This window comes from Lutra lutra, chromosome 12, assembly GCF_902655055.1.
Source record: "Lutra lutra chromosome 12, mLutLut1.2, whole genome shotgun sequence".
In the NCBI taxonomy this organism is placed as follows: domain Eukaryota; kingdom Metazoa; phylum Chordata; class Mammalia; order Carnivora; family Mustelidae; genus Lutra; species Lutra lutra.
This window is the reverse complement of record NC_062289.1, coordinates 95532633-95555900: the sequence shown is the minus strand read 5'-3', so window position 1 is coordinate 95555900 and position 23268 is coordinate 95532633. Positions and strand designations below refer to the sequence as shown.

Here is a 23268-nt window from a genome sequence, read left to right as displayed (position 1 = left end):
ATGAAATCAACTCAGATTCATTTAAATAATGATATACTTGTTTTGTAATTTTTTTTTAACCATAACCCATCTGCTTCTAGCATGAATCATTTGGAAAGCCTTCTCTTTTTCAGCAATTGCTCTCTTCCACCCCCATCGACAGAGTAATCACCAAATCAACAGTATTGAGTCTTGAGGAATGTTATCATACATTATAGGGTTGTACTGAGAATCGCACTGACCTCTTGGGCAATCAGGAATGTGATTCTTCGGAGTCCATAATCCACAAGGATGTTTTTCTGCATTAAAAACAAAACACACAATGGAATAGTACCTAGCTACAAAAAGACATGAAGTACAGATACAAGTGTCAACATGGCTGAATCTTGAAAACACAATGCTGACTCAAAGACACCAGTCACAAAAGACCTCATGTCGCAGGATTCCATTTACATGAAAGATCCAGAATGGGCAGATCCAACAAAGACAGAAAGTAGATTCGTGGTTGCCTAGGGCAATGGGGAGGGTGGTGGACTGAGGGAAAAGGGGGAGTGATTACTAATGGGTTTTTTTTTTGGAGGCGGTGTTGGTGAAAATGTACTAAAATATATTTATCATGATGATGATTACATGACTGTATGAATATGCCAAAAAGCACGGAATTGTGTACTTTTAATGGCTGACTCAGTCAGTGGAGCATACAATTCTTGTTCGTTGTGAGTTCAAGCCCCACACTGGGTGTGGAGGTGACTTTAAAATCTTTAAAAGAAAAAGATGAGGGATGCCTGGGTGGCTTAGCTGGTTAAGCAACTGCCTTTGGCTCAGGTCATGATTCTGGAGTCCCAGGATCGAGTCCAGTGGGGAGTTTGCTTTTCCCTCTGCCCCTCCCCCTCTCATGCTCTCTCTCTCTCTCTCTCTCATTCTCTCTCTTTCAAATAAATAAAAGCTTAAAAAATTTTTTTAAAAGATGAGTAAAAAAAACCCAAAAAAGTACATACTGTATGATTGCATTTATACAAAATTCGAGAACAGTTGAGACTAATCTATGTTGTTAAAACTTAGGCTAGTGGTCAGTTGTCTCTGGAAAGGGAGAGAGGAGAACATTCACTTTTTGATCTGCATGCTGGTTACACTTGGGAATTCACTATGAAAATTCATCAGGCTGTACTTTTACAATTTGTACACACTTTCCATATGTTAAACTTTAATAGGAAAGTACTCAAGAAGGGTAAAAATTATTTTTAGGTAATTCCTAAACAAAATAAATATTTTTTGAAGATTTTATTTATTTATTTGACAGAGAGAGACAGCGAAAGAGGGAACACAAGCAGGGGGAGTAGGAGAGGGAGAAGCACGCTTCCCACTGAGCAGAGAGCCCGATGCAGGGCTCGATCCCAGGACCCTGGGATCATGACCTGAGCAGAAGGCAGATGCTTAACAACTGAGCCACCCAGGTGTCCCCAAAATAAATATTATCATATATAGTATTATGGGGAAAGAAAAACCCAAAAGACAAGGAAATACAGTTCTTGCTTAACTTGTCCACACAGTAAGGAAAATTATTAGGGGAAATGAGTAGTCTTAGCCCATTTCAGAAAGATGTTAAGTAGACAAACAAAAGAATACTTAACGGAATGTGGGTTGCAAAGAGAACAGAATAACCACAAAACGAAAAGGGTTTGAATGAGGGGAAACCAGCCTAGTTATGGGGAGCCTCAATCATTTGTTCTCAACTAAGGATGTGTATCAATGTGTGAGTGTGTGTGGGAATGTATATGAATGTGTGTATGGGAGAATATGTATGTAGGTATCCACTTAATGTAAAAAAATTTAAATACAAGAGCAATATGTAACATTAAAAGTCCTTCCCCTAGCAGGTGTATATCTTCCAGCTCTCCTCTCTTCGGTATGTTATATGTATATTACATACTTTTGTACAGAAGCACATATGTTCAATCTTTTCTAGTTCTTGGATACCTTCCTGGGCTGGAATTTAGAGGGCGACTTCTTCATCCATGCTTGGGGAATCCTCATGGCCCATACTTTCCGCAGGTGAGTCTGGCATCCCTCCCACTGCTCTCTCCAGGTAAGAAACACCAACTTCCTTGAGCATCATTTGATTTGGTTTATAGGGTAGGATGAGCCCCAACCCAAATGTCATCTTATCTATACTGTGGGATGCCAAGTGTCAACCCAGTAAGGACACCAGCTATGTCAAGAAGAAACCTGCAGAAGGGAAATATGCCAGTATCTTCATCCTGGGACTGGATGGTAGGGGTGTGGGTTTTGTTTTCAGATTTGCCTGTGCCTTAAACATTTCCTACAGCGAACATCATTACCTTGTTGATTAATCAAGTCATGTCTAAGTAAATCACGACAATAGTGTTCCTAAGCTTTCAAGGTGTTACCTATGACTCAGCATCATCTCCTGCCCAGGAATTATAAGGCCAGGTCCTCTGAGGGATGCCAAGTCGGAGGAGGTAAGAGATGTCCCTCCCATCTGGATAATACGGAGAGTACAACCAATGTATAGGTAAATAGATTAACAACAACTGGAAATGTCCAACTGTTCTTGAAGTTGAGACCGACTCAGGAGAACTAACATTCAGACCTGGTAGATCTGATTAATTTAAGAGTTAGAAATCTCAGCATCCCATTTTACAGATGGGAAAACTAAGGATCAGAGAGGTACAGTAACCTGCCTGAGGTCACACAGTACCTTCCCACTGTTTGCACTACCTAGGCTTGCCAAGCTGTTCCACATCAGTTTGCGGCTGAGGTCCTTGAGCCGACCCTCCTCCGGGGGTGAAAATATATGCTGGCAGTGGCCACATGTTTATGTAAGAACAGGTTCTTTGCACATAGGGCAGCCAGTATAAGTGACTCTTTAAAGATTTTGAATTTTGGGAGTTATTTCAACAAAAACATTCCCCCCCAACTATGTATGGAATATGTCCTCAAAGTGGTATATATCCCACCTCATTTCATCATTCATTGCCCTCTTTCCTGGCTAAGTGGTATACAGCTGACCCTTGAACAACATGGGGGGTCAGGGGTTCCAACCCCCTGCACGGTTAAAAATCCATGTACAACTTTGGACTCCCCAAGAACTTAACTATGAATATCCTACCGTTGACTAGAAACCTTACCGATAACATGAACAAGTCAATACTTTTTGCACATTATACATATTATATACTATAGTCTTATAACAAAATAAGCCGATAAAAAGAATTAGTATTAAGAAAATTACAAGGAAGAGAAAATACATTTGGAGCACTGTACTGTATTTGTCGGAAAAAAAATCTGGATATGAGTACACCTGCCTAGTTCAATCCATGTTGTTCAAGGTTCAAGTATATATATATTTTTTTTTAATTTTTTTTTTTTAAGAGATAGAGTAGGGCAGTGAGGTGAGGGGGCTTTGGCAGAGGGAGAGGGAGAAAGAGAATCTTAAGCAGGCTCCACACCCAGCCTTGAGCCCAATATGGAGCTTGATCCCACAACCCTGAGATCATGACCTGAGTTGGACGCTGAACCAACTGAGCCACACAGGCGCCCCTATGCATTGTCTTTTAATCATCACAACCCCCGAGGCGAGAGAAATGCTGCCCCCATGTTATTGGAGAAGAAGCTAAGGCTCTACCGAGTTCACCCACTTCCACCCAAGGTTATAGGCTCTGAGGAGTAGTGGGGCTAGGCTGAGAAGCCAGGTCTGTGACCCTGAAGCACCCAGCAGGACTCAGGCGCATGGGACACCCTTGCCACAACAGCCCCTCCTTCCTCCTCCAGTGACGCAGAACCAGAGGCGGTGCCCAGCACACCTTGGACTGTACGAACGTCCGGAAAATCGGCACCAGCTCCTCATCTTCCAGGTGGTCCGCATGCTGGATGGCCACGTTCAGGATGTGGATTGGCTCTTCTCTGAGGTTCTGGAAGAGCAAAACAAAGGCAGGTGGTAGAAGGACTCGGGGACCCCAGCCCGCCCCCTCCTCAGCATGGGCTCCCTGCTCGGACACTGACCTTGCTGTCTTCCTCACAGTACAGGGAAGTGCAGGCCTTGCTGAAGAGGGGGGCTTCCTGAGGCACATTGGCAAAGCAGGAGATGACTTCATCAAAATTCCTGGAGGTGCAGGGTAGAGAGGTAGGGCTGAGGGGCTGCTGCCCCGTGACGTCAAATGTCAGGATTTTGCTCCGGGCAGACGAGAGACTTGGGTCCTCGCTCCTTCCCACCCACTGCTCTCTGAGCCCATCCAGCTCTGTGCAAAGCTCACGGGGGTCCTGACCAGGTCCAAGATACCATCGATGGGGTCTTTCCCCAAAAGGGAAGAAGGAACCTATGTGATCTGAGATTGTGAATAAAAGGGAGTCCCGTGCTCTGGAACCTCAGGTGGGTTCCCCCTGTGCCTCTGTGCCCCTGCCTCCCATCAGGTGGGCTCCCCTGTCCCCTTGTCCCCCATCAGGCCAGGACACCCTTGCTGTTCACCTCCCCGAATGAACTAAGACTGCTATGGAGTTACACAACAAGATAATCCAAACACAATGCATAACACGGAGGAACAGGTGGGGGGAAAGAGCAGTAATAATAGAACTGACTGCTGACATTTATTGAGCATGTCACTTAGACCTTAACCACACTTTATTATGATTATTTTTTTTAAGTAGGCTCCACACCCAATGTGGGGCTTGAACTCATGACCCTGAGGTCAAGAGTCACATGCTCTTCTCACTGAGCCAGCCAGGCACCCCTCCCCTTCAACTATACTTTAAATACAATATTTAATATACACTATCTCATTTAATTTTCCTAGTGATCCTGTAAAGTAGATCCTTCTCTTATCCCCATTATAAAGATGGGAAAACTAAGGCACAGAGAGGTGAAGTAATTTGCTCAGAGTCTCACAGCATGGAAGCGCACAGCCAGGCAGGCTACACAAATAAACAGGTGGGGGCCAGGGGAAGCCCCTGCTCGGGGTGTTTGAGAGACTAGGCCACTCTGGGTACCTTATGAAGTCCTCAAATCTCCTGAAGGCGACCATGGCCCCCATCCGCTGGCACAGTGGGGAGAAGCCGCTGTCCATGAAAAGCTCGGTGCTGTGCCTCAGCAGATCGGGGTTGGTGACGCTGATCGGCACGGCCATCCTACGGGGGGACCGGAAGAGGGGAATGTATCAGCTGCTTGAAGATCTGGCCCCGAGAGCTGTTCCTGTCCGGAAGCTTCGGAGAGCCAGACTAGCATGAGAGCCCGCCCACAGCAGGACGGAAGATTGTGGGTGGAAGGGATGGGGTCTGGGTCTGAGGAGTCTTGTCTGGTTGCTCAGGACCCAGTACAGACTAAGAGCTCCACAAGTGAATGATGAATGGATGAACGACATGCATGCACACAAGTCCAGCCTCGACGTGGTCCCAGGCAAGCCCAGATCATGGACTCAGCCACAGAGAAGGAACACGCTTAGTGCCCACCTCTCCCAGACAGCCCAGCACCAGGCGGCTGGCTGAAGGGGCAGGCCACATGCCAGTGCCTCTGCCCCTGTCAAATCTGCTCCTGGGACAGGGTCAGAAACCAAACCTGGACCCTCGGCCAGCAGCCCATTAGAGCTTAGCTGGTCTCTGCCCCCAGGACTGGCTGCTCACCAGCAGCAAAGAGAAACGGTTCCCCTGGAACTGTGACAATTGGGCCATGGAATCAAGTGAAAGAGGGGCTGTTGATCAGATGGGGTTCAGAAGAAAGTCAAAGAGCAAGCCCAGCGCCGCTCTCCTGAAAAGGGGACCTGTTTACAAGGTTGCCCCTTGGCTGGTGTCTGGGAGCTTGAGGAGGGTCCCCGCCACTCCCTAAATGAGAAGAGGCTCACTGTGCCCAAATTGTCTATGCTGAGCACCTGCTTTCCTTCTGGAGTCTGGGATTTGGAAGCATGCTGAGCTGAGGGTGCGTACACGACCAGCTCCCCGTGAAAACCCTGGGCACAGAGTCTCTAACCAGTGGCCGGACAACACTGCACACAGGTCATCACAACTCATTGCTGGGGGATGAAGGTCATCCTCTGTGACTCCCCTGGGAAGGACTCTTGGAAGCTTGCACCAGGTATCCTCTAGACTTCCTCCCCCACCCCCATTCCCCACACCCATGACCCTTTCTCTCTTGCTGACTGTCCCTTGCTTTGCTTCATGTCCTTTCACTGGGACAAGTCCCACCTGGACACATCCTGAGCCCTTAAGTCTTCTTACTGAATCCTCAAATACTGGGTGCTCTTGGAGACCCATGACGCAGGTGGGGGGAGGCCTCTGTGACTTCCTGCTGGGTACCCCTGAACTCACTGTCGAGGCCCACGCCCTGCTCCTGGACAGCTAAATGCAGAGTAGCAAACTGGCAGGTAGCAAGGGCTGAGTTCAGCCCACAGATTGACTTGGGTCCCTGCAGCATTTTTAATATATTCTGACACATTAATTACCTATTCACAATGAAGTTGAAGAATTTCATTTATTTTTTAAAGTCTAGATGTCCTGCTTCTCTCGTGGGGGAAAAATAAGAGAAGATTTGGTCTGGCTGACCATTTGCCAGGAACTAGAACAGCATTCCCCCCAGGTAGGGCCATACTCTCCAGGTCCTGCCTCCCAGCCAGACTCCCAACACCTTGGGCCTCGCTCTAAGGCCTGGCTGCCCCATGCACGCAGCTCTCCTGGCCTCCAGTCCAACCTCCCTGGACTGGTCCCCTGAGTCAATTCACAGGGGGTCTGGTGCTATAGCCAGGCCCTGCTGGGAGGTGGGACTTCACTCGTCATGGCCCTTCCTGGAGGCCTTGAAGAGTGGCATTTGGTAGCGACAGCAGGCAGAGTCTGTTCTGAAGACACAGGCCCGGAGCAAGCTTCTGGTACTCCCAGCTAACAGCCACAGCAAGGATCTGAGATGGTCAGGGAATCCCTCCAGGGTCCTCAGTGTCTGTGTGGGTCAAAATAGAACCCTGGACCCATACTGGTCACAACCAATAACCCAAATATGTGTGTAAGTTCCTCCTAAGAAACAAGGGCTAACTGACCCACAGGCTTCTGGAGAACTGCCTTCCTATCCTAACCGGGTTGAACTGCTAAGACAACGGAATCAAGGAAAGAAAAGAATGCCTCCTCACCGGCAGACAGTTTCAAAAGCTCTTGTACCACACCTCCCACAGTCCCCTAAATGATTCCAAGGCCACAAACACTTTATCTACTTTTCTCTCAACTGGACAAAATAGCATGATCTTTCTTTTCTTTTCTTTTTTTTTTTTTTTTAAATAAGAAGGGTGGGGCACCTGGGGGGCCCAGTCCTTAAGCATCTGCCTTTGGTTCAAGTCATGATCCCAGGGTCCTGGGATGGAGCCCCGCACCGGGCTCCCTACTCAGCGGGAAGCCTGCTTCTCCTTCTCCCTGCTTATATTCCCTCTCTCGCTATCTGTCTCTGTCAAATAAATAAACAAAAATCTTAAAAAAAATAAAACAAAAGGAGCATCTGGGTGGCTCAGTGGGTTAAAGCCTTTGCCTTTGGCTCAGGTCATGATCCCAGGGTCCTGGGATCAAGCTCTGCTAGGCAGGGAGCCTGCTTCCCTTCCTCTCTCTCTGCCTCTCTCTGCCTACTTGTGATCTGTCAAATAAATAAAATCTTTAAAAAAATAAAAATTTAAAAAAAAACAAAATAAGAGTAAAAAAAATGACATAAAAAATAAACAAACAGTGTATATAAAAGGAGGTCTTCAGGGGGAAGCACTTTGTTTCTTCATCCATAACAGAGCAATACCCTTCTTCTTAAAAGCAATGGAAAGAAAAACATGCTTTGAAACTCCAAGAGATCCAAATATTCTCTGCTTCAAGAAATCATGAGTCCTGCTGCCCAGAGAGAGACAAGATCTGATTAAGTCAACACCCAAATCATGACAAGACCATCCTAGCCACAAGCCAGGCCTGTAGGGACCCCCAGGAGAGCCAGAGCCAGAGGAGTGAGGAAGAAGGAAAGGGAAGGCTCCCAATCCCAGGGAGAGGTGTTTGCTTTAGCTGAAGGTAACACACTCTACCTGACCAGGATGGTACTTCAGGTCCTGAAATAAGACGGATTAAAAAAATGGAAGGTGACAGAACAGCACAGGCACACCAGGGTGACCCCAACTGAAAACACTTTAGGGATCCAGACGGGCCAACACACTTGCCCCAGCCGGTGGCTCCAGAGGACCCGCAGGGGCTATGGAGGGCACTCCAACGGAAGAGGCATGTGGCTCAGATCCCTACCCCATGTGAATGAGCACTGGGCCCACACCAAGGGAAGGCCAGGGCTCCTTGTGTGTCAAATGGAGATGACAACACATTTTTGGCCAACAGATGGCGAGGACTGAATGATATAGAGTATGGAAGCACTTAGCATGGTGGCCGACCAACAATATGCCATCAGGCAGTAACAGCACAGTGATCATCATCATAGGGGTCCCGGATGCTCACCAACTTTCTACATGCCAGACACTGCCCTAAATGCCATGTGCATCGTATCTCATGGTTTAGGAAAGCACTGTCCAATGGAACTTCTGATGGTGACAGAATATTCTAGAACTGCAATATCCAATATAGCAGCCACAAACCACATGTGGCTGCTGAGCTCTTTCAGTGCAGCTTGTATGACTGAGGAGCTGAATTTTTAACTGAATTTCACTATTTTAGTTTAAAAAGCCCACACATACGGGTAGCGGCTACTCTACTGGGCAGGGTGGGTAGAAGCGGTAGACACCAGATTATCTCATCTTAGCGATGAGAGATGGAGAAGTAGGCAGGTCACACGGTGGAGAAGCGGTATCCCTGATTGTCTTCCCCAGACATAATTGCTTGGTCCCTCCAGAGCCAGGACTAAGGGGGCTTAGGGAGAAAAGGAAAACACACTACCCCTGAGTGCACACCACTCCATACCTGTTTGGGTGGGAGGAGGGCAACATGAACTGGAACTCCACCACGCAGGTGCCATCTGGGAGCTCCCGGTGCTGCAAACTGTTTAACTCATAGGCAATGTAGCCCCGTCGCACATACACCTAATAAGGCAGAAGCACAGAAGACATTCTCGCAGAGGGCATTGCAGAGTGCCCGCAAAACCCACTGAAGCTCAGGCTGGAGGGATCCAGAAATCATCTCTAAGTGATCCCCAAGCAGAAGCAAAGAATGAATTTGCCCACATTTTACATTACTTTTCTTTGCCAAGGGCTAGACGGTAAATGTTTTAGGTTTTGCGGGATATCTGTCTCTATCCTAGCTATTCAATTTTGTTGCTGCAGCCTGGAAGCAGCCGAGGACAATATGTACGTGAAGGGGCCACCTGGGTTCCAATAAAACTTTATTTACAGGGCGCCTGGGTGGCTCAGTGGGTTAAGCCGCTGCCTTCGGCTCAGGTCATGATCTCAGGGTCCTGGGATCGAGGCCCGCATCGGGCTCTCTGCTCAGCAGGGAGCCTGCTTCCCTCTCTCTCTTTCTCTGCCTGCCTCTCCATCTGCTTGTGATCTCTCTCTGTCAAATAAATAAATAAAATCTTAAAAAAAAAAAAACAACTTTATTTACAAAAACAAGCAGTGGGCCACGTCTGGCCCACAGGCTACGGTCTGCCGATTCCTTCTCTAGAATGGAATATTCTAGAGAAGGTGCCACCCAAGAGAAATGTAACATAGTCACATGTGCAATTTTAATTTTCAATCTTCTAGTAGCCACTTCACAAAAAGGCAACAGGTGATTATCAGTTTAATAGTATACTTGATTTCATCCCCAATAACCAAATGTCATATCATCTTGACGTAGACTCAGTACAAAAAAGTGTTGATACAGTAGCAATTCTTTCTCCATACAGTCTTTGGAATCCGGTGGGCACTGTATACTCAGAGCATAGCTCAACTCCCACCCGCTGCATTTCAAGCCCTCACTAGCCACAATGTGGTCAGTGGCCACCATATCGGACAGCACAGTTCCAGAGGTTAGACAGGAATTTTTTTTTTTTCATTTATTTATTTGACAGAGAGAGATCACAAGCAGGCAGAAAAGGCAGGCAGAGAGAGAGGAGGAAGCAGGCTCCCCGCTGAGCAGAGAGCCCGATGCGGGGCTCGATCCCAGGACTCTGAGATCATGACCTGAGCCGAAGGCAGCGGCTTAACCCACTGAGCCACCCAGGTGCCCCAGACAGGAATTTTTTAATTGAATAAGGAATATAAGAATTGTGTAGCAAGAGTTAACATAGCAGACCTTAACTACTATCCTTTAAAACACCCGTGGCTGGCCTCTGGGAACTTGGATTTGGGAGGGTTCCCATTATTCTCCGATAAGAATGGTTCATGGCAGCTTAGTTGTACAAAGAGTGATTTTATGTTGAACATGCACTTTCTTTCTGGGAATTTAATATTTTGTTACATACTAGCACCAGCCCTGGGGCACTGAGTCTCTGAGCCTCATTTCAAATATGTTGTCGTGGGGTGCCTGGGTGGCTCAGTTGGTTAAGTGCCTTAGGCTCAGTTCATGATCCCAGGATCCTGGGATCAAACCCGCATTGGGCTCCCTGCTCAGTGGTGAGTCTGCTAGTCCTCCTTCTCCCTCTGTCCGTCCCCTCCCTCATGCTCTCGCTCTCTCTAAAATAAACAAATAATATCTTAAAAGAAGGAAAAATCACATGTTGTCATAATTCATTCCTTGAAGAATCTAAAGTGCCTATAGGACCACCGTCAACTTGTACTTGGTTTCCTCTGGATGTCACCCCACGTACTTTGTCCCTCTGCTGATTGTGCTCTGTGTCTTTTCACTGTAACAAATCAGCCATGAGCATGGCCATCTGCTGAGGCCTGTGAGTCTTCCTAGTGACTCATTGGACCTGGGGCTGGTCTCAGGGACATCCACACATTTAGAGCACAAACGAAACTCTACACATCTCAGTAGACCAAGTAAAACTGTAATGTTCACAATGCTCATCTTGAGTCGTGGAGAAAAGGTTGGATTGTGTTCAATCAACATACTAAACAAAGGGACAGGATGCTCAAAGAGATCTGGAAAATTCTCCAACAGAAAAAAAGGGGGGGGGGGATTTAGCACTCAAAGCAAAGAAGGTGGGCTGCTGCTTTCCATCTGACATAGGGTTGCCCCTCAAATAGGACAGGTGCTTGGACACATCAGATGCTTACTCATCTATCTTCAAATAACCCTGTTAGGTAGGTATTACTGCCCCTATTGCGACGTGAGAAGCTAAACGCCCAGAGAAGGCAGGCAACTGGGCAGAGGTCACACAGCCCATACCCTTGCACAGCTTGCTCCCACTGACTGGAACCTCTTTGCTCTTTCTCTCCACCAATTCTGACTCGCTCTGAATGCCTGTTTTCATGTCACTTTCTCATCCAAATTGGAGCTAACCCTCCCTGTCAGGTTCTATCTGCTGTCTGCTTTTCAGCGTGACAGCTGCATTCCCACTGCAACCTTATCATGTGGTAAAGAAGAAAGCATTTAGCACGTATCTCTCCCCAAACCAGAGAGAAGCTGCCTTAGGGCACACTGGCTGTTCCCTGGTTTATCCTCAGCATTCAGCACACAGTGGATCTCGATATAGTTGAACATTGGAAAGAGGGGGGAAAGGCACTGATGAGAGCTACTGGGTCTCACTCCTAGAAACACGGAGACCTGAAAAGAATTGGTTTTTTTTGTTTGTTTGTTTTTGTTTTTAATTTGACAGAGAGAGAGATTACAAGTAGACAGAGAGGCAGGCAGCGGGGCGGGGGGAAGCAGTCTCCTGCTAAGCAGAGAGCTTGATGCGGGGCTCGATCCCAGGACCCCGGGACCCCTGGAGGCAGAGGGTTTAACCCACTGAGCCACCCAGGCGCCCCTGAAAAAGATTCTTTGAGCTGAGACCAGGCAGGAGGGAAAGACTGCAAGCCAAGGAGACTCTGGGGCTGTGAAATGTTCGCAAGCCCCAAACAGTCCCCATGGAGACCCAGTACCAGGATGGGTGACCCGCAGGGTCTACAAAGGTGGCAGAAGAGGGAGTGGGGGCCATAGGGGACAGAGACTCCAAGAGCAGAGGGTTGTGCTGCTGGTCGCTCCCTTCTCTGCCCCATCACAGCGGGAGGTCACCTGAAATTGCCACCTAGGTTCCTCCCAGCTTTTGTGGTTCCCAGCAGATGAGTCTTCCAAAGGTATATAATACAGCGAGTCAGGGAGTCAGCACAAGGGCCTGGGCTCTTGGTGGCTAGTATTTAGAAGTGCCCTGCCGAGATGAGGACGGGACGGCACAGGAGTTAACAGGGATTATCAGCAAGGACTCTGGAAGGGACCTCGTGTGAGTCCTGGGCTTGCCACTCCCCAGCTGTGAGACCTTGAGCGAGTGGCTCCACTACTCTGAGCTTCAGTTCCGTTCCCTGGAAGATGGGTGTAGCAACAGTCCCTACCTCGTGGAGAGAAGGACAGGGTCCCGCACTTGGGGTACGTGGCCCAGGGTCAGGCGCACGGCCGGCAGGCAGTGGGTGCGAGAACTGGTATTTTGGGAACAGATGCTGTTCCTGGGGCCTCCCTCCTACTTACCTCCAAGGATGCCATGCAGACGACTTTATTAGCATGGTAGAAGAAAGTGGGCAGGACATCAAATATGGTCGTTTCGGAGAGTATTAGTTTCTAGGGGATGGGAAGAGAAGGAAGGGAAACATGAGCGAGTTTCAACCACGGGTCAGATGAATGGAGGGATGGGGCAGGGAAGAGACACGCATAGTGGTTCTATCAACAAAACGCTGCCAGCGTGCAGCATCGATCAACGGTTCTGGGAGGACAGCACCTAAGGTACCCTGTCCAGAGGTGGAGAGGGTGGCTGGAGCCTTGCCAATGATCCCAAGGTGTGGGGTGGGGGAGCCCAAAAGATGAAGCCATGACCTAGCCATGTGAGTGTGCATGGTTTCCAGTAAGCTCCACAACACCTGAGTTTTTAAAATGGCCCTTCCTGGGGGAGCCTTGCTGCCCGATACCCTGTCCATCCTGCACGACTGGACCTCTCCCAGAGGCTCCCTGAGGCCTCCTCAGGCAGCCCCAGCCACACGGGGCTAAAGCATTAGTGTTTCCAACTGTGTGCTGAACCCAGGTGCAGGTGCACTGATGGCACAGGGAGCGCATCTCCCAGACGCCCCACCCAGGGCACAGTGTGTGCTCTGGAAGGGGGACCGAGGGCGGCAGCTTCACCTTGAGGTTTTCTGGGCAGAACTGGTGGCCATACATGTCGATGGCAGACAGGAAAATGGACTCCACCTGGTTGTGCCTCAGCTCGTAGGACGGGAGGTGGGAGGCGATCAGGACCTGCAGTGGGTGGGGACGGGGAAGCCAACCTTACAGGGGAGAAGCCAAGGGCCGGGCCCCAAGATGGGTCACAGAACAGCAGCAGAGGGGCTGTGCCCTGTGAGGGACAGGAGGGGGGAGGGACGGCAGCCCACGACCCTACCTGTCTGGCTCTGAGGGCCACTTTGCAATGCTCACTCTTGCTCAGCTGAGTGAGCTCGTTGAGGATGGAGGTCAGCTCTTCTGACAGGGAAGGGTCTGGACCACAGAGCTCATCCTTGGGGGGACAAAGACAGAATCCAAATGGCTTTCCTCCACCAGAATGAAACAAGCCAGCACTCGCCCTCAGCTGGGGGATGCAGGTACCCCAACAAGCCAGATGGCTCCACAGCTCCCTGGGCATCCCTGGCACAGCCTGATAATCACACCCATGCCCTAAACACCCACTTGGATGAAAAATACAATTAAGTCTTTACCTATATCACTATTAATAACCAGCTGTTATCAGGCAAGCAACTCCACACTTGACATTCATTTCCCCAAACCCTCCCACCCTTCTGAGGAGTTATGATATGATTCTCATTTTACAGATGAGGAAACTGAGGCTCAGAAGCAGTGTGCCCTGCCCCCGGGCCACAGAGCATGGGCAAAGCCGAGCCATATCCAAACCCTGGTCTATTCCGTCCTCAAGGCTTCTAACTCTTTCCTGCCTGACTTAACGGTTTGACAGTTTCAGAGAACAGTGAGGAGGGGGACCAGACTTGGGTACAAACAAGAGTAAGGTTTACACGGGATGCTCTAGTGAGGGTGGTAAGACACCCTCTGGGAGTCCCCAGGGGGAGAATTCTGGAGACGTCAAGGGCAGCTTCTTACAGGAAAGAGGATTTGGGGTTGCAGAAGAGGTAGAGGGACTGTGGTTCCCATGAGTATCCCTCCTCCCACTTTGGAACAAGGGACCTTTTGGCTAGAGTCCAGAGGGCTGTGAGCACCTGGTCTGCCCTAAATGCAAGCAGGGCTTGGGAAGGGCTCAGAGCAGTTGCTCCCCAATACCCGCTAAAGACATAACAATGACTTGCTGGGAATGGGAACACTCCAGCAACATGCCCCCACCCCTGCCCCAGCCCAGACTATTCTCCAAGAAGTCACCAGATGGGGGGGACCATGGGTACCCCCATGAGCCTGTTCTGTTTTCATGATCAGAACATTTGTAACGCATTAATATTTCACACTTGTACACAAACACACAAGCCTGTTTGTGCTGAAGAAATCACATAGTTATTCTAAACTTTCTCTCCCTTCCCCAGTGTGATTTGCTTTAGAAACTAAGTCCCCTCAAAGACTCAAACAATTTCATTTCCAAGTAAATATTCAATTAACAAGTATTTCCGGAAAGTCTCCTAGGCATCAAATACCATCAAATGCAAAGAACTCATCATTTTCAACAAATGGAACCAAGAGAGCCAAAAGAATAATGGATCCTGCCACACATCCCCCAAACCACACCTGGTACATCTTCAACCCCCTTCACTAAGAAGCCCCAAGCAAGTGTCCTAGTTCTCTGGTCTGGGCCCCCCTCCACCAGGCTGTCCTCTGGTATACATAATTTTTAGCACCTTCCTGCCCAGAAGAGAGTCAGTATGTACACAAAGAGTAACGAATAGCAGAATAATCCTCAGCTCTCATCCCTGGCCTTTGAATGGCGAGCAGGTGCTAACAGAAAACAGGCATACCCTGCTTTACAAACACTCAGCTGAAAAAACCTCTATCCAGGGGAGGTATTTTGCAAAGTATTATATACAATTTTAGCAGTGGCCTTCCCTGCAGAGTGGACATCTCTTTAGGCATAAGTTCCCAATCACGGCTGCATGTCACAATCCCTTGGAAAGCCCTCCCCCGCCCAATTTAATTTTGAATAATTTCAAAAACTACATAAGAATTAAGGATCAGTTGGGGCTCCTGGGGGCTCAGTCAGTTGAGCATCTAACTCTTGATTTCTTCTCAGACCATGATCTCAGGGTCCTAGAATCGAGCCCTTGTTTGGGCTCCACACCCAGCGGGGAGTCTGCTTGAGGATTCTCCCCACTCTTTCTAAATAACACTCTCTGCCCCTCCCCCCCCAACACTCTCTAAAATAAAAAACAAAATTTAAACAAAATTAAGGATCAATACATTGAAAATCCCTATACTGATGATCCAGATTCACCAACTGCTAAACTCTTACTACTATTATCACATCTACTTTTTCTCTGGTAAGCACGCACACGCACACGCACATACGCACGCATATGCGCACATATATGTTTTCTTTCTTTGAAAGTCAGTTACAGACACTGTGATCCTTCCCACTAAGATCGTACCTCAAGAAAAAAGATCTCTTAGCTAACTAAAGAGCCATTAAAACACCCAAAAAGTGGAACATTAAACTGATAATATATAATATACAGCTTGCATTTGAGTTTCCCATTGGGAAAGCTTTCAAAAAGTATTAATGCCTGGCCCACATCCCCAGAAAGCCTGATTTAACTGACCAGGGTAGGGCCTGGGCATCTGTGTCTTTTAAAAGCTCCCCTACACCTACCCCGAGAGATTCTCATGTAGAGCTAGGATTAAGAGATCCTCATGTTACCCTAGATTTCAAAATGATTCTTTACAAAAATGTCAGTATTTATGAATCCATCTTGTTAGGGTGTTAACTATCCTATAGGCCCAAGCCCAAATCTGGCCCACTGCCTATCTTTGTAAATAAAGTTTTATTGGCACACAGCCACACTCATTCACTTATAGATTGTCTATGACTTCTTTCATGCTACGACAGCAGAGCTGAGTTGTTGCAACACAGGCTGTGTGGTTCTCAAGATTAAAATATTTACTATCTTTACAAAAACAAAACAAAACAAAACAAACAAACAAACAAAAAAACACCTTCTAGCCCCTTCTTGCTATAAGCCAAGTCCACCTCTCTCTTAATCTCTCTTACTATCTGCGGAGTCTACATTTTCCAAGGGGGCCATCAGGAACCATATCAAGGAAAAACATCTTTACCTATAACGGATGCTAATTATCATCTAGTAGGAAGAGAAATAAGAACAAAGAAACTCTACACTTCTCCAAGAAGGGAAAATAAAAATCCTCCCACAAGACTCAGAATCCAATTATTGCCTAGTAACTCACTACTCTGGGGCCAGGCCATGGGTTCAAATCCCAGCTCTGCATTTAGAAGGTGGGTGCCCTTGGGAAAGTGACTACTTCAACTCTGTGCTCTGCCAAAGTGAGTGAGAACAGGATGTGCATTGCTTGCTGTGAGAATTAAATTAGTATTTGTAAAGCATGTTAGGAGTGCTTGGTGTCTGGTAGGTGCTTTGTGAATCATGATCTCCTGCAGTGACTCAAAAATCCAACCCCCTGCCTGGTTTTATAAACAAAGCTTCATTGGGCCACAGCCACATCCATGTGTTTACATTGTACAAGGTCAGGACTGAGCCAGTATGAACCAGCAAAAGCTGGAATATTTATACCCCGGCCCTTTCCAGAACGTCTGTGGATGCCAAGCCACTCCCACAGTGAGTACAGGGCGCCCTTTCTTGCTTACGATCAACATGATCACCAGCTGGTTCTTCTTGGCCACCTGTGCGTGGGAAAAGATGCAGTCCAGCACCTGGGACATGTCTGGCTTCAGCTGCTCCCTGAGGTTGATCACACACTTGTCGTAGTGAGCTAGAGGGAGACAAAGGGGTAAGGCTCAGGGCCCTCCTGCCCTGTGGGCTTGTCACCAGTGCTGGTGGCAACTCTTGCCTTGTTGGAAATGGTGCTCCACCCGTAAATATCTCCGCAGGAGGTCCAACACCACCGCCTTCATGTAGCCTCGGGTCCCGCTGCGGTATCTGGGGAGGAAGGAGAGGCTGCTTGAACCATCAGTTCCACTTCCTGGGGCACCCGTGTCTACAGCGGGGCTTTTAGGACTTCCAAAAGGAGAAAAACAGTAATCCAGTATCTGGAGGCTATATCTCCTAATCCTCAAGGCTGGGAGCGATAGGTGAGTCGGTTCATTTGGATGCACTCTGTAGGCCAAGGACAGCAGTGACTTGCCCAAGGTCATACATACAGCCAGAGTCCAAGTCTGAGCATTTGGATGGCTCCTGACCATCCCCAGAAAGAAAGGACAGGAGGCTGAAAAGGGTCAGCCTTGCATACACAGTTGATACCAAAAATGATCAATTAACCATCCTAGGTATAAAGAGAGCTTGAAAGATAATTAAACGAAACTTGGAAGATGTTTATCGATAGATCCCTATGTAAATTTCACTTCCTTTTTAGAAAACAAATTTTAACCTGGATGTTTGCTAAAACATTCTAAATCATTTCTGCATGTAGGAAACTGAGTTTCCCAAGTGATATGACATTGAGTTTTAAGGGCATTAAGACCAGTTTAATCCCAGAGTTACTGACAACAAAAGGAAGAACCTAAAACATGCATTTATTCAAATGTGATCTTAAAAGAATACATAGAATGGAGCTTTGAGGGGCGCCTGGGTGGCTCAGTCGGTTAAGCATCCGACTCTTGGTTTCAGCTCAGGTCATGATCTCAGGGTCGTGCGATCAAGCCCTGCATCAATGACGGAGCCCTGTGTCAGGCTCCATGCTCAGTGGGGAATTTCCCTCTCCATCTGTCCCTCCCCCGACTCACATGCATGCGTGTGCTCGCACTCTCTAAAATAAATAAACCTTAAAAAAAAAAACAAAACAGAGCTGTGATATTTATGTTTAACAGAAAAATCTGCTAGGGGATTGTTCATTTTCTTCTAGGTGTTTCTCTGAAGCTAAAGTGTGGGTTTAAGGTTAGCAGCCAAAGACTTCTGGGGAGGGTCTTCCCTCCTAGCCCTTGGCTGCGAAACTCATTCTTCGTGGGGAATCCACACTAAGACTCCCTTCCTTGGCTCAATCCTATATAGGCAGTCTGAGTCCCCATGAGACAAGGCACTCCCTGAAAAGAAGGGCAGTCTCCCAGGGCCCTACTTCTCTGTGCCTCTGTTTCCAGCACATGGGGACCGTGCATGTACTTCATCTCCTCCAATTTCAAACTGTTTCAATTCTGTCTTTATAAGCACAGCTTTCCTATGAGGTAGAGTTTTCATACAATAGGGTGGTTCTTCTTGTCATCAGAAAGGCTACTCAAAATACAACTTCCTCATCAACCCTCTTCAACAGTGATTTCAAAACCACAGGATAATCTGTAGAGTCCTTGATGGCCTATAAAATCACCACATCCCATGGTCCTATAGGCAAAGCTACACAAGGACTCACCATGTATCGGCACTTTAGAAGCGTTAATCCACTCATAACTCAGAGTGACTAATTGTGGGTGAAGGGTTTTTATTCCCATTTTACAGACTGGCAAACTGAGACCACAGGAGAAGAAAGCCTTGCTTGGGGTTTCTGGGGTTAGGAATACCTATGCCAGGATTGTAATCAGGGTCTCTGGACCCCGTGCTCTGTCTCTTGGTTGGAGCCTGCCCTGAAGAGAACCCCAGAGTGCTGTATTAGGGTAATGCACAGACAATGAATGTGAAAACCGCCCCACACAGAGGGCCAAGGACTCACCTCTGGACCAGCTGCACGATGCTCTGAGTGTTCATGAAGAAGACCTCCCGTTCAGCCTTCCGCTGCAGGGTGGCTGCGTGGCAGTCTAGGATGGTGGCTATCTGGATGGGGACAACAGGACAGGCCTGGCCACTCATAACCACACTATCTGGTCACCATGCAGGAATCACCAGGATGACCCACCCAAGGCTCATTCAAAATCTGAAATTTCAGCTCCAAAGCCCTCTCTGGCCACCTGGAAATAGCTGTTCATCCCGTTCAACACAGTGTTTGACGAATCTGAGCTTAGAATGACATCAGTCCCATAAAGACCCATGCATTATTCTTCTCCACAAATACGAACGGACTGGAGGAAGGAATGCAGTTTGCAACCCCAGGGAAATTGAAGTGGGCTGGGTGGGGAGGGTCTTGTTTTTATAACTAAATTTAGTGTTATGAAGCATACTGTTTTTGGCAACACAAAGTATTTTTAATGAAAAACCTGTGCCAACAACAAACTCCTAAAAGGTCCAAATAGGCACTTTTCTTAAAAGTGTTTTATCAAGATATAATTTATATATCATAGTATTCCCCTTACTCATTCATTCATTTTTTAAGTAGGCTCTACGCCCATTGTGGGGCTTGAATTCATGACCCCAAGATCAAGAGCTGTAAGATCTGGGACACCTGGGTGGCTCAGTGGTTAAGTGTCTGCCTTCAGCTCAGGTCATGATCCCAGGGTCCTGGGATCGAGCCCTGCATCAGACTCCCTGCTTGGCGGGAAGCCTGCTTCTCCCTCTTCCACTGCCTATGCTTGTGTTCCCTCTCTCGTTGTCTCTCTCTCTCTGTCAAGTAAGTAAATAAAATCTTTAAAAAAAAAAAGCTATAAGATTTATTGACCATCCAGGCACCCCCGCCTTTACAGTATACAAGAAATTGAGTATTTTTCAGTATAGTTGTGCAACCATTTACCACTATCCAATTTGAGACCATTTTCACCACCCCAGAAAGAAACCTGATAACCAGTCAGAGCTACACCTGAGCCCTCTCCCCCAGCCCCTGGCAACCACTAATCCACTTTCTGTCTCCATGGATTTGCCTCTTCTGGACACTTCGTGTACACGGAACCATGCAACACGTGGTCTTTTATGACTGGCTTCTTCTGCTTAGCACGTTTTCAGGGTACGTCTATGTTGCGGTATAAATCTGCATTAGATTCCTTTTTATGATGGAACAACATTCCAAGCTCTAGAGTGGTTGACCTCCAGGAATGACCTGATCTATGCTGACCAGCAGATCTATGCTGACCCACAGCTCCGTAAATCACAACCATGTGGGTGGGGGCACCATGATGGTATGCGGCCCTTCCAACCAGACAGAGGGCAGAAGAAAACTGACAGAGGAGGTTCTTCCAAATGCAAATTACCTTGAAAATGCTTGATAAAGCAACACTCCCTCCTCCACAAAAAAAAAAAAAAAAAAAGCACAAAATCAGGCCAACATAGAATTCTTAGAGATACGTCATACTACTCTGGAATGCTTTCCATTATTTAAAATTATTCTACATACATAGGGCCCCAAGATGATCACCTTACAGATACCGGAGGAAGAAAATCAAAGCTACAGACTAGCAAGAGAAACCAACACCCTCTGCTTCAGCCAGAGTGCATTGGGGGAAATGTTCCCTGTATTTGTACCAACTGCTAACTCCTATTCTGAACCCGAATTTTACGGAGTAAGGCCCCATAACTGTGTTCATCTCAACGACTTTGGGGAAAATGCCGGGGTTCGGTAGCAAAGGGCTCAAAAGGAAATGCTCCCTGGGCGCCATCTTCAGTGCTTGATCAGAGGCCATGGCCACCGGAAATGGAGCTCCCAAGGCGGAGCCTGCAGGCCCCCCAGTGAGGCTGGGGGTGGGGGGACACGCACCTGTTGGCTGGGGAACTGGCACAGCACTGAGGTGATATTGCTGGCGTACTGAGCCATCACCCTGCGGACAGACTTCTCCACGGGGGCAGGGATGCGGCCAGACACGCTGGTCATGATTTCCTGCAGTTCCAAGAGCGGCAGTGATGGGTGCCGGAGGGTCATCATGAGCTTCTGCACCCACTCCTTCAGCTGAAGCAGGGACCAGAGCATTAGCTGGACGCCCTGTGTGGGGGCATGGGCACTGCCACGCTCCACAGGGCACCCGACACACTCAACCCATCCAGACCCAGTACACAAGGAGCCAAACATCTACACCTGGCAGCCTCTGGAACTGTCCTGAGTGGAACGGCCCCCTGACTCCAAGGGGAATGCCCAGTTTCCCCCACACCCCCTTCCCTTTATGCATCCAGACAGCTGGCATAGTGTGGGAACAGAACAGGAGGCCATGTGAAGAGCTAATGTTTGTGGACACTTTCCACTCTAAAACATTTATTTGTATGTTCTCTAACTTCCTTCACTAAAGACCTCAGATTTCATGGCATAAACCCTCCTGGCTCTTCACACAGACCAGCACATGTGTGTAGAATACACACCTGTCCCTTGCACGTGACTTACCTTTGTGCTAAAAATGGGCTCCGGCAGACAGTAGCCACTCATGACGTTGGTCAGGTTTTCCAGGACATTGTGGAAAACCTGGTGCAGTTTCTCTCCCATGATGGGTAGAGTTTGCTGGGAAGGGAGTTTTCCTGTGAATGGCTTGGCCTGAGGAGACACAAGAAGAACCAGAGGTCAAGGACACCTGCCTCTTGAGAGAGACGAGAGAAACAGAGGAGGGAGGCAGATCTACCAGTACAGTGCACAATCTAATTAGGATGATGCCTGAGGGGAAAAGAACAAAACCGCCTATAAGAACATATATTGGAAAGTCAAAATTGCTAAAATCCCACTTCACGTGGGTTTCCCAAACCTCCTCCATTGCAAATGCCATAGTCTATTGTTATACACTCCTAGTGATTTTGAGGAAGTAAGATCCTTTTGTTTTGCTCTGCTTTCTAATCAAAATTATTTCCCTTGTTTTCCTTATTTATTTTAGGTCTTTACTGAATCCCAAAGATAAACAACTAGCAGGATGGAAATTTATGAAATTCTCATGCAAAGGTCCCAGCTTTTTGTAAATCATAAACATTTGTCCTTAGAGAACAATAACAACAACAACAACAAGCCCACCCTCAAGGGGCAACCTTGACCCCAGGAGCCTGTTTATTTATCTATTCATTCTACAAATGTCCACCAAACACCTACTATGTGCAGCCCTGGGGCCCAGGAGCTTTAGGATGAGCTACTCTGCTGGCCCAGAACCCTCAGCTCCCTGCCCCCTCCCCTGTCCCAACCCTGTGGGCTCATCCCGTCCTTCAGGATGAACTGGAGGGTCTCCTCCACAATCTGGTGCTGGCTTCTCCTGCTGGGCACCCACGGGGGGAGGGGCACAAGGCAGCCCCTCTTACTGCACTTACAGCGCCAAAGGACAATCTTGTAGGCAAACATGAACCAGCAACCAGGGACTGGTGGCTGGGCCCTGCCTCCTGAACCTGGCATGGGAAATGGCTGCTGAAAGGAATCGCATACAGGCACACACACCTTTCTGGTGATCTGAAAAGGCTCAGTCTATTTCTGACTTTGGGAACCCACTACAGATAATACTGAAAAAAATGAGAAGGAAACTGACAGAATATTCTGGAAAAAAAGAGGCGATCTGGTTCCTTTCTAAATGCTCCCCACTCTGGGCACAAGTACTAACTATTACAGAAAAAAAAACACAATATAGGCACGAATGAGTAGCTACCTCTTCATGCCTTGCTTAGGAGGGTGTAAACATTCATGTATTCAGCAAGACCTGCTTTCTTCTGAGGACCCTGTATGCCCCACACACTGTGCTAGGCACCAAGAATACAGCGATGAACAAGAAAGTAGTCCTTGACCTCAGAACTCCCAGTTTCATGGGAAAACTTAACAATTAATTATAAGAATCTAAATTGGAGATCGCCCTGGAGCTTGACTTCAGGGCCATACATATCACTGATACTCTGGTACCCCCTACCGCTGGTTCCAAGGACAGGCTACTGCCCCCACAGCACCCAAACCCCTGTAACTACGTGCCTGCCCTGTTTTAGGCACTGGGCATCCAGCAGGGGCGAGAATGACAAAACACACTGGTCTCTTCTGCTTCCCATTTAGTGAATGCCCAAAATTATACCAAAGGGACAATCAGTGAGACACCTCGTCTGTCTCATCATGAATGACAGTACCAGGGAGAGAAGGGTAGCAGGGCAGGAGGCTGGGACTGCAAGGTCAGGTGTGTGTGTGTGTGTGCCATTTTGTAAAGGGTGGTCATAAAAGGGGCCTAAGGGGACGAGGCATCTCTACATGATATGCTAACCTGAATGGGTTCCTGGATTTGGGCAAAAACTACAGGAATCATACAGTTAGTGTCCTAACACTAAT

General features: G+C 47.8%; 1 protein-coding gene across 7 annotated transcripts in view; it reads right to left on the bottom strand.

The window, feature by feature from the left end:
• The window catches only part of ACACB (acetyl-CoA carboxylase beta), a 121941-nt gene that overhangs the window by 29788 nt on the left and 68885 nt on the right, over positions 1-23268 (bottom strand). For all 7 annotated transcript variants that reach the window (XM_047696370.1, XM_047696368.1, XM_047696371.1 and 4 more), the window contains 13 exons: positions 21382-21528; positions 20767-20955; positions 18859-18959; positions 17053-17141; positions 16850-16974; positions 13424-13537; positions 13168-13281; positions 12523-12612; positions 8899-9017; positions 4984-5121; positions 4003-4102; positions 3804-3911; positions 222-278 (listed from right to left, as the gene is read on the bottom strand). In XM_047696370.1, coding sequence (XP_047552326.1) covers positions 222-278; positions 3804-3911; positions 4003-4102; positions 4984-5121; positions 8899-9017; positions 12523-12612; positions 13168-13281; positions 13424-13537; positions 16850-16974; positions 17053-17141; positions 18859-18959; positions 20767-20955; positions 21382-21528 — 1491 coding nt within the window. The remainder of the gene's footprint in view (positions 1-221; positions 279-3803; positions 3912-4002; positions 4103-4983; positions 5122-8898; positions 9018-12522; positions 12613-13167; positions 13282-13423; positions 13538-16849; positions 16975-17052; positions 17142-18858; positions 18960-20766; positions 20956-21381; positions 21529-23268) is intronic.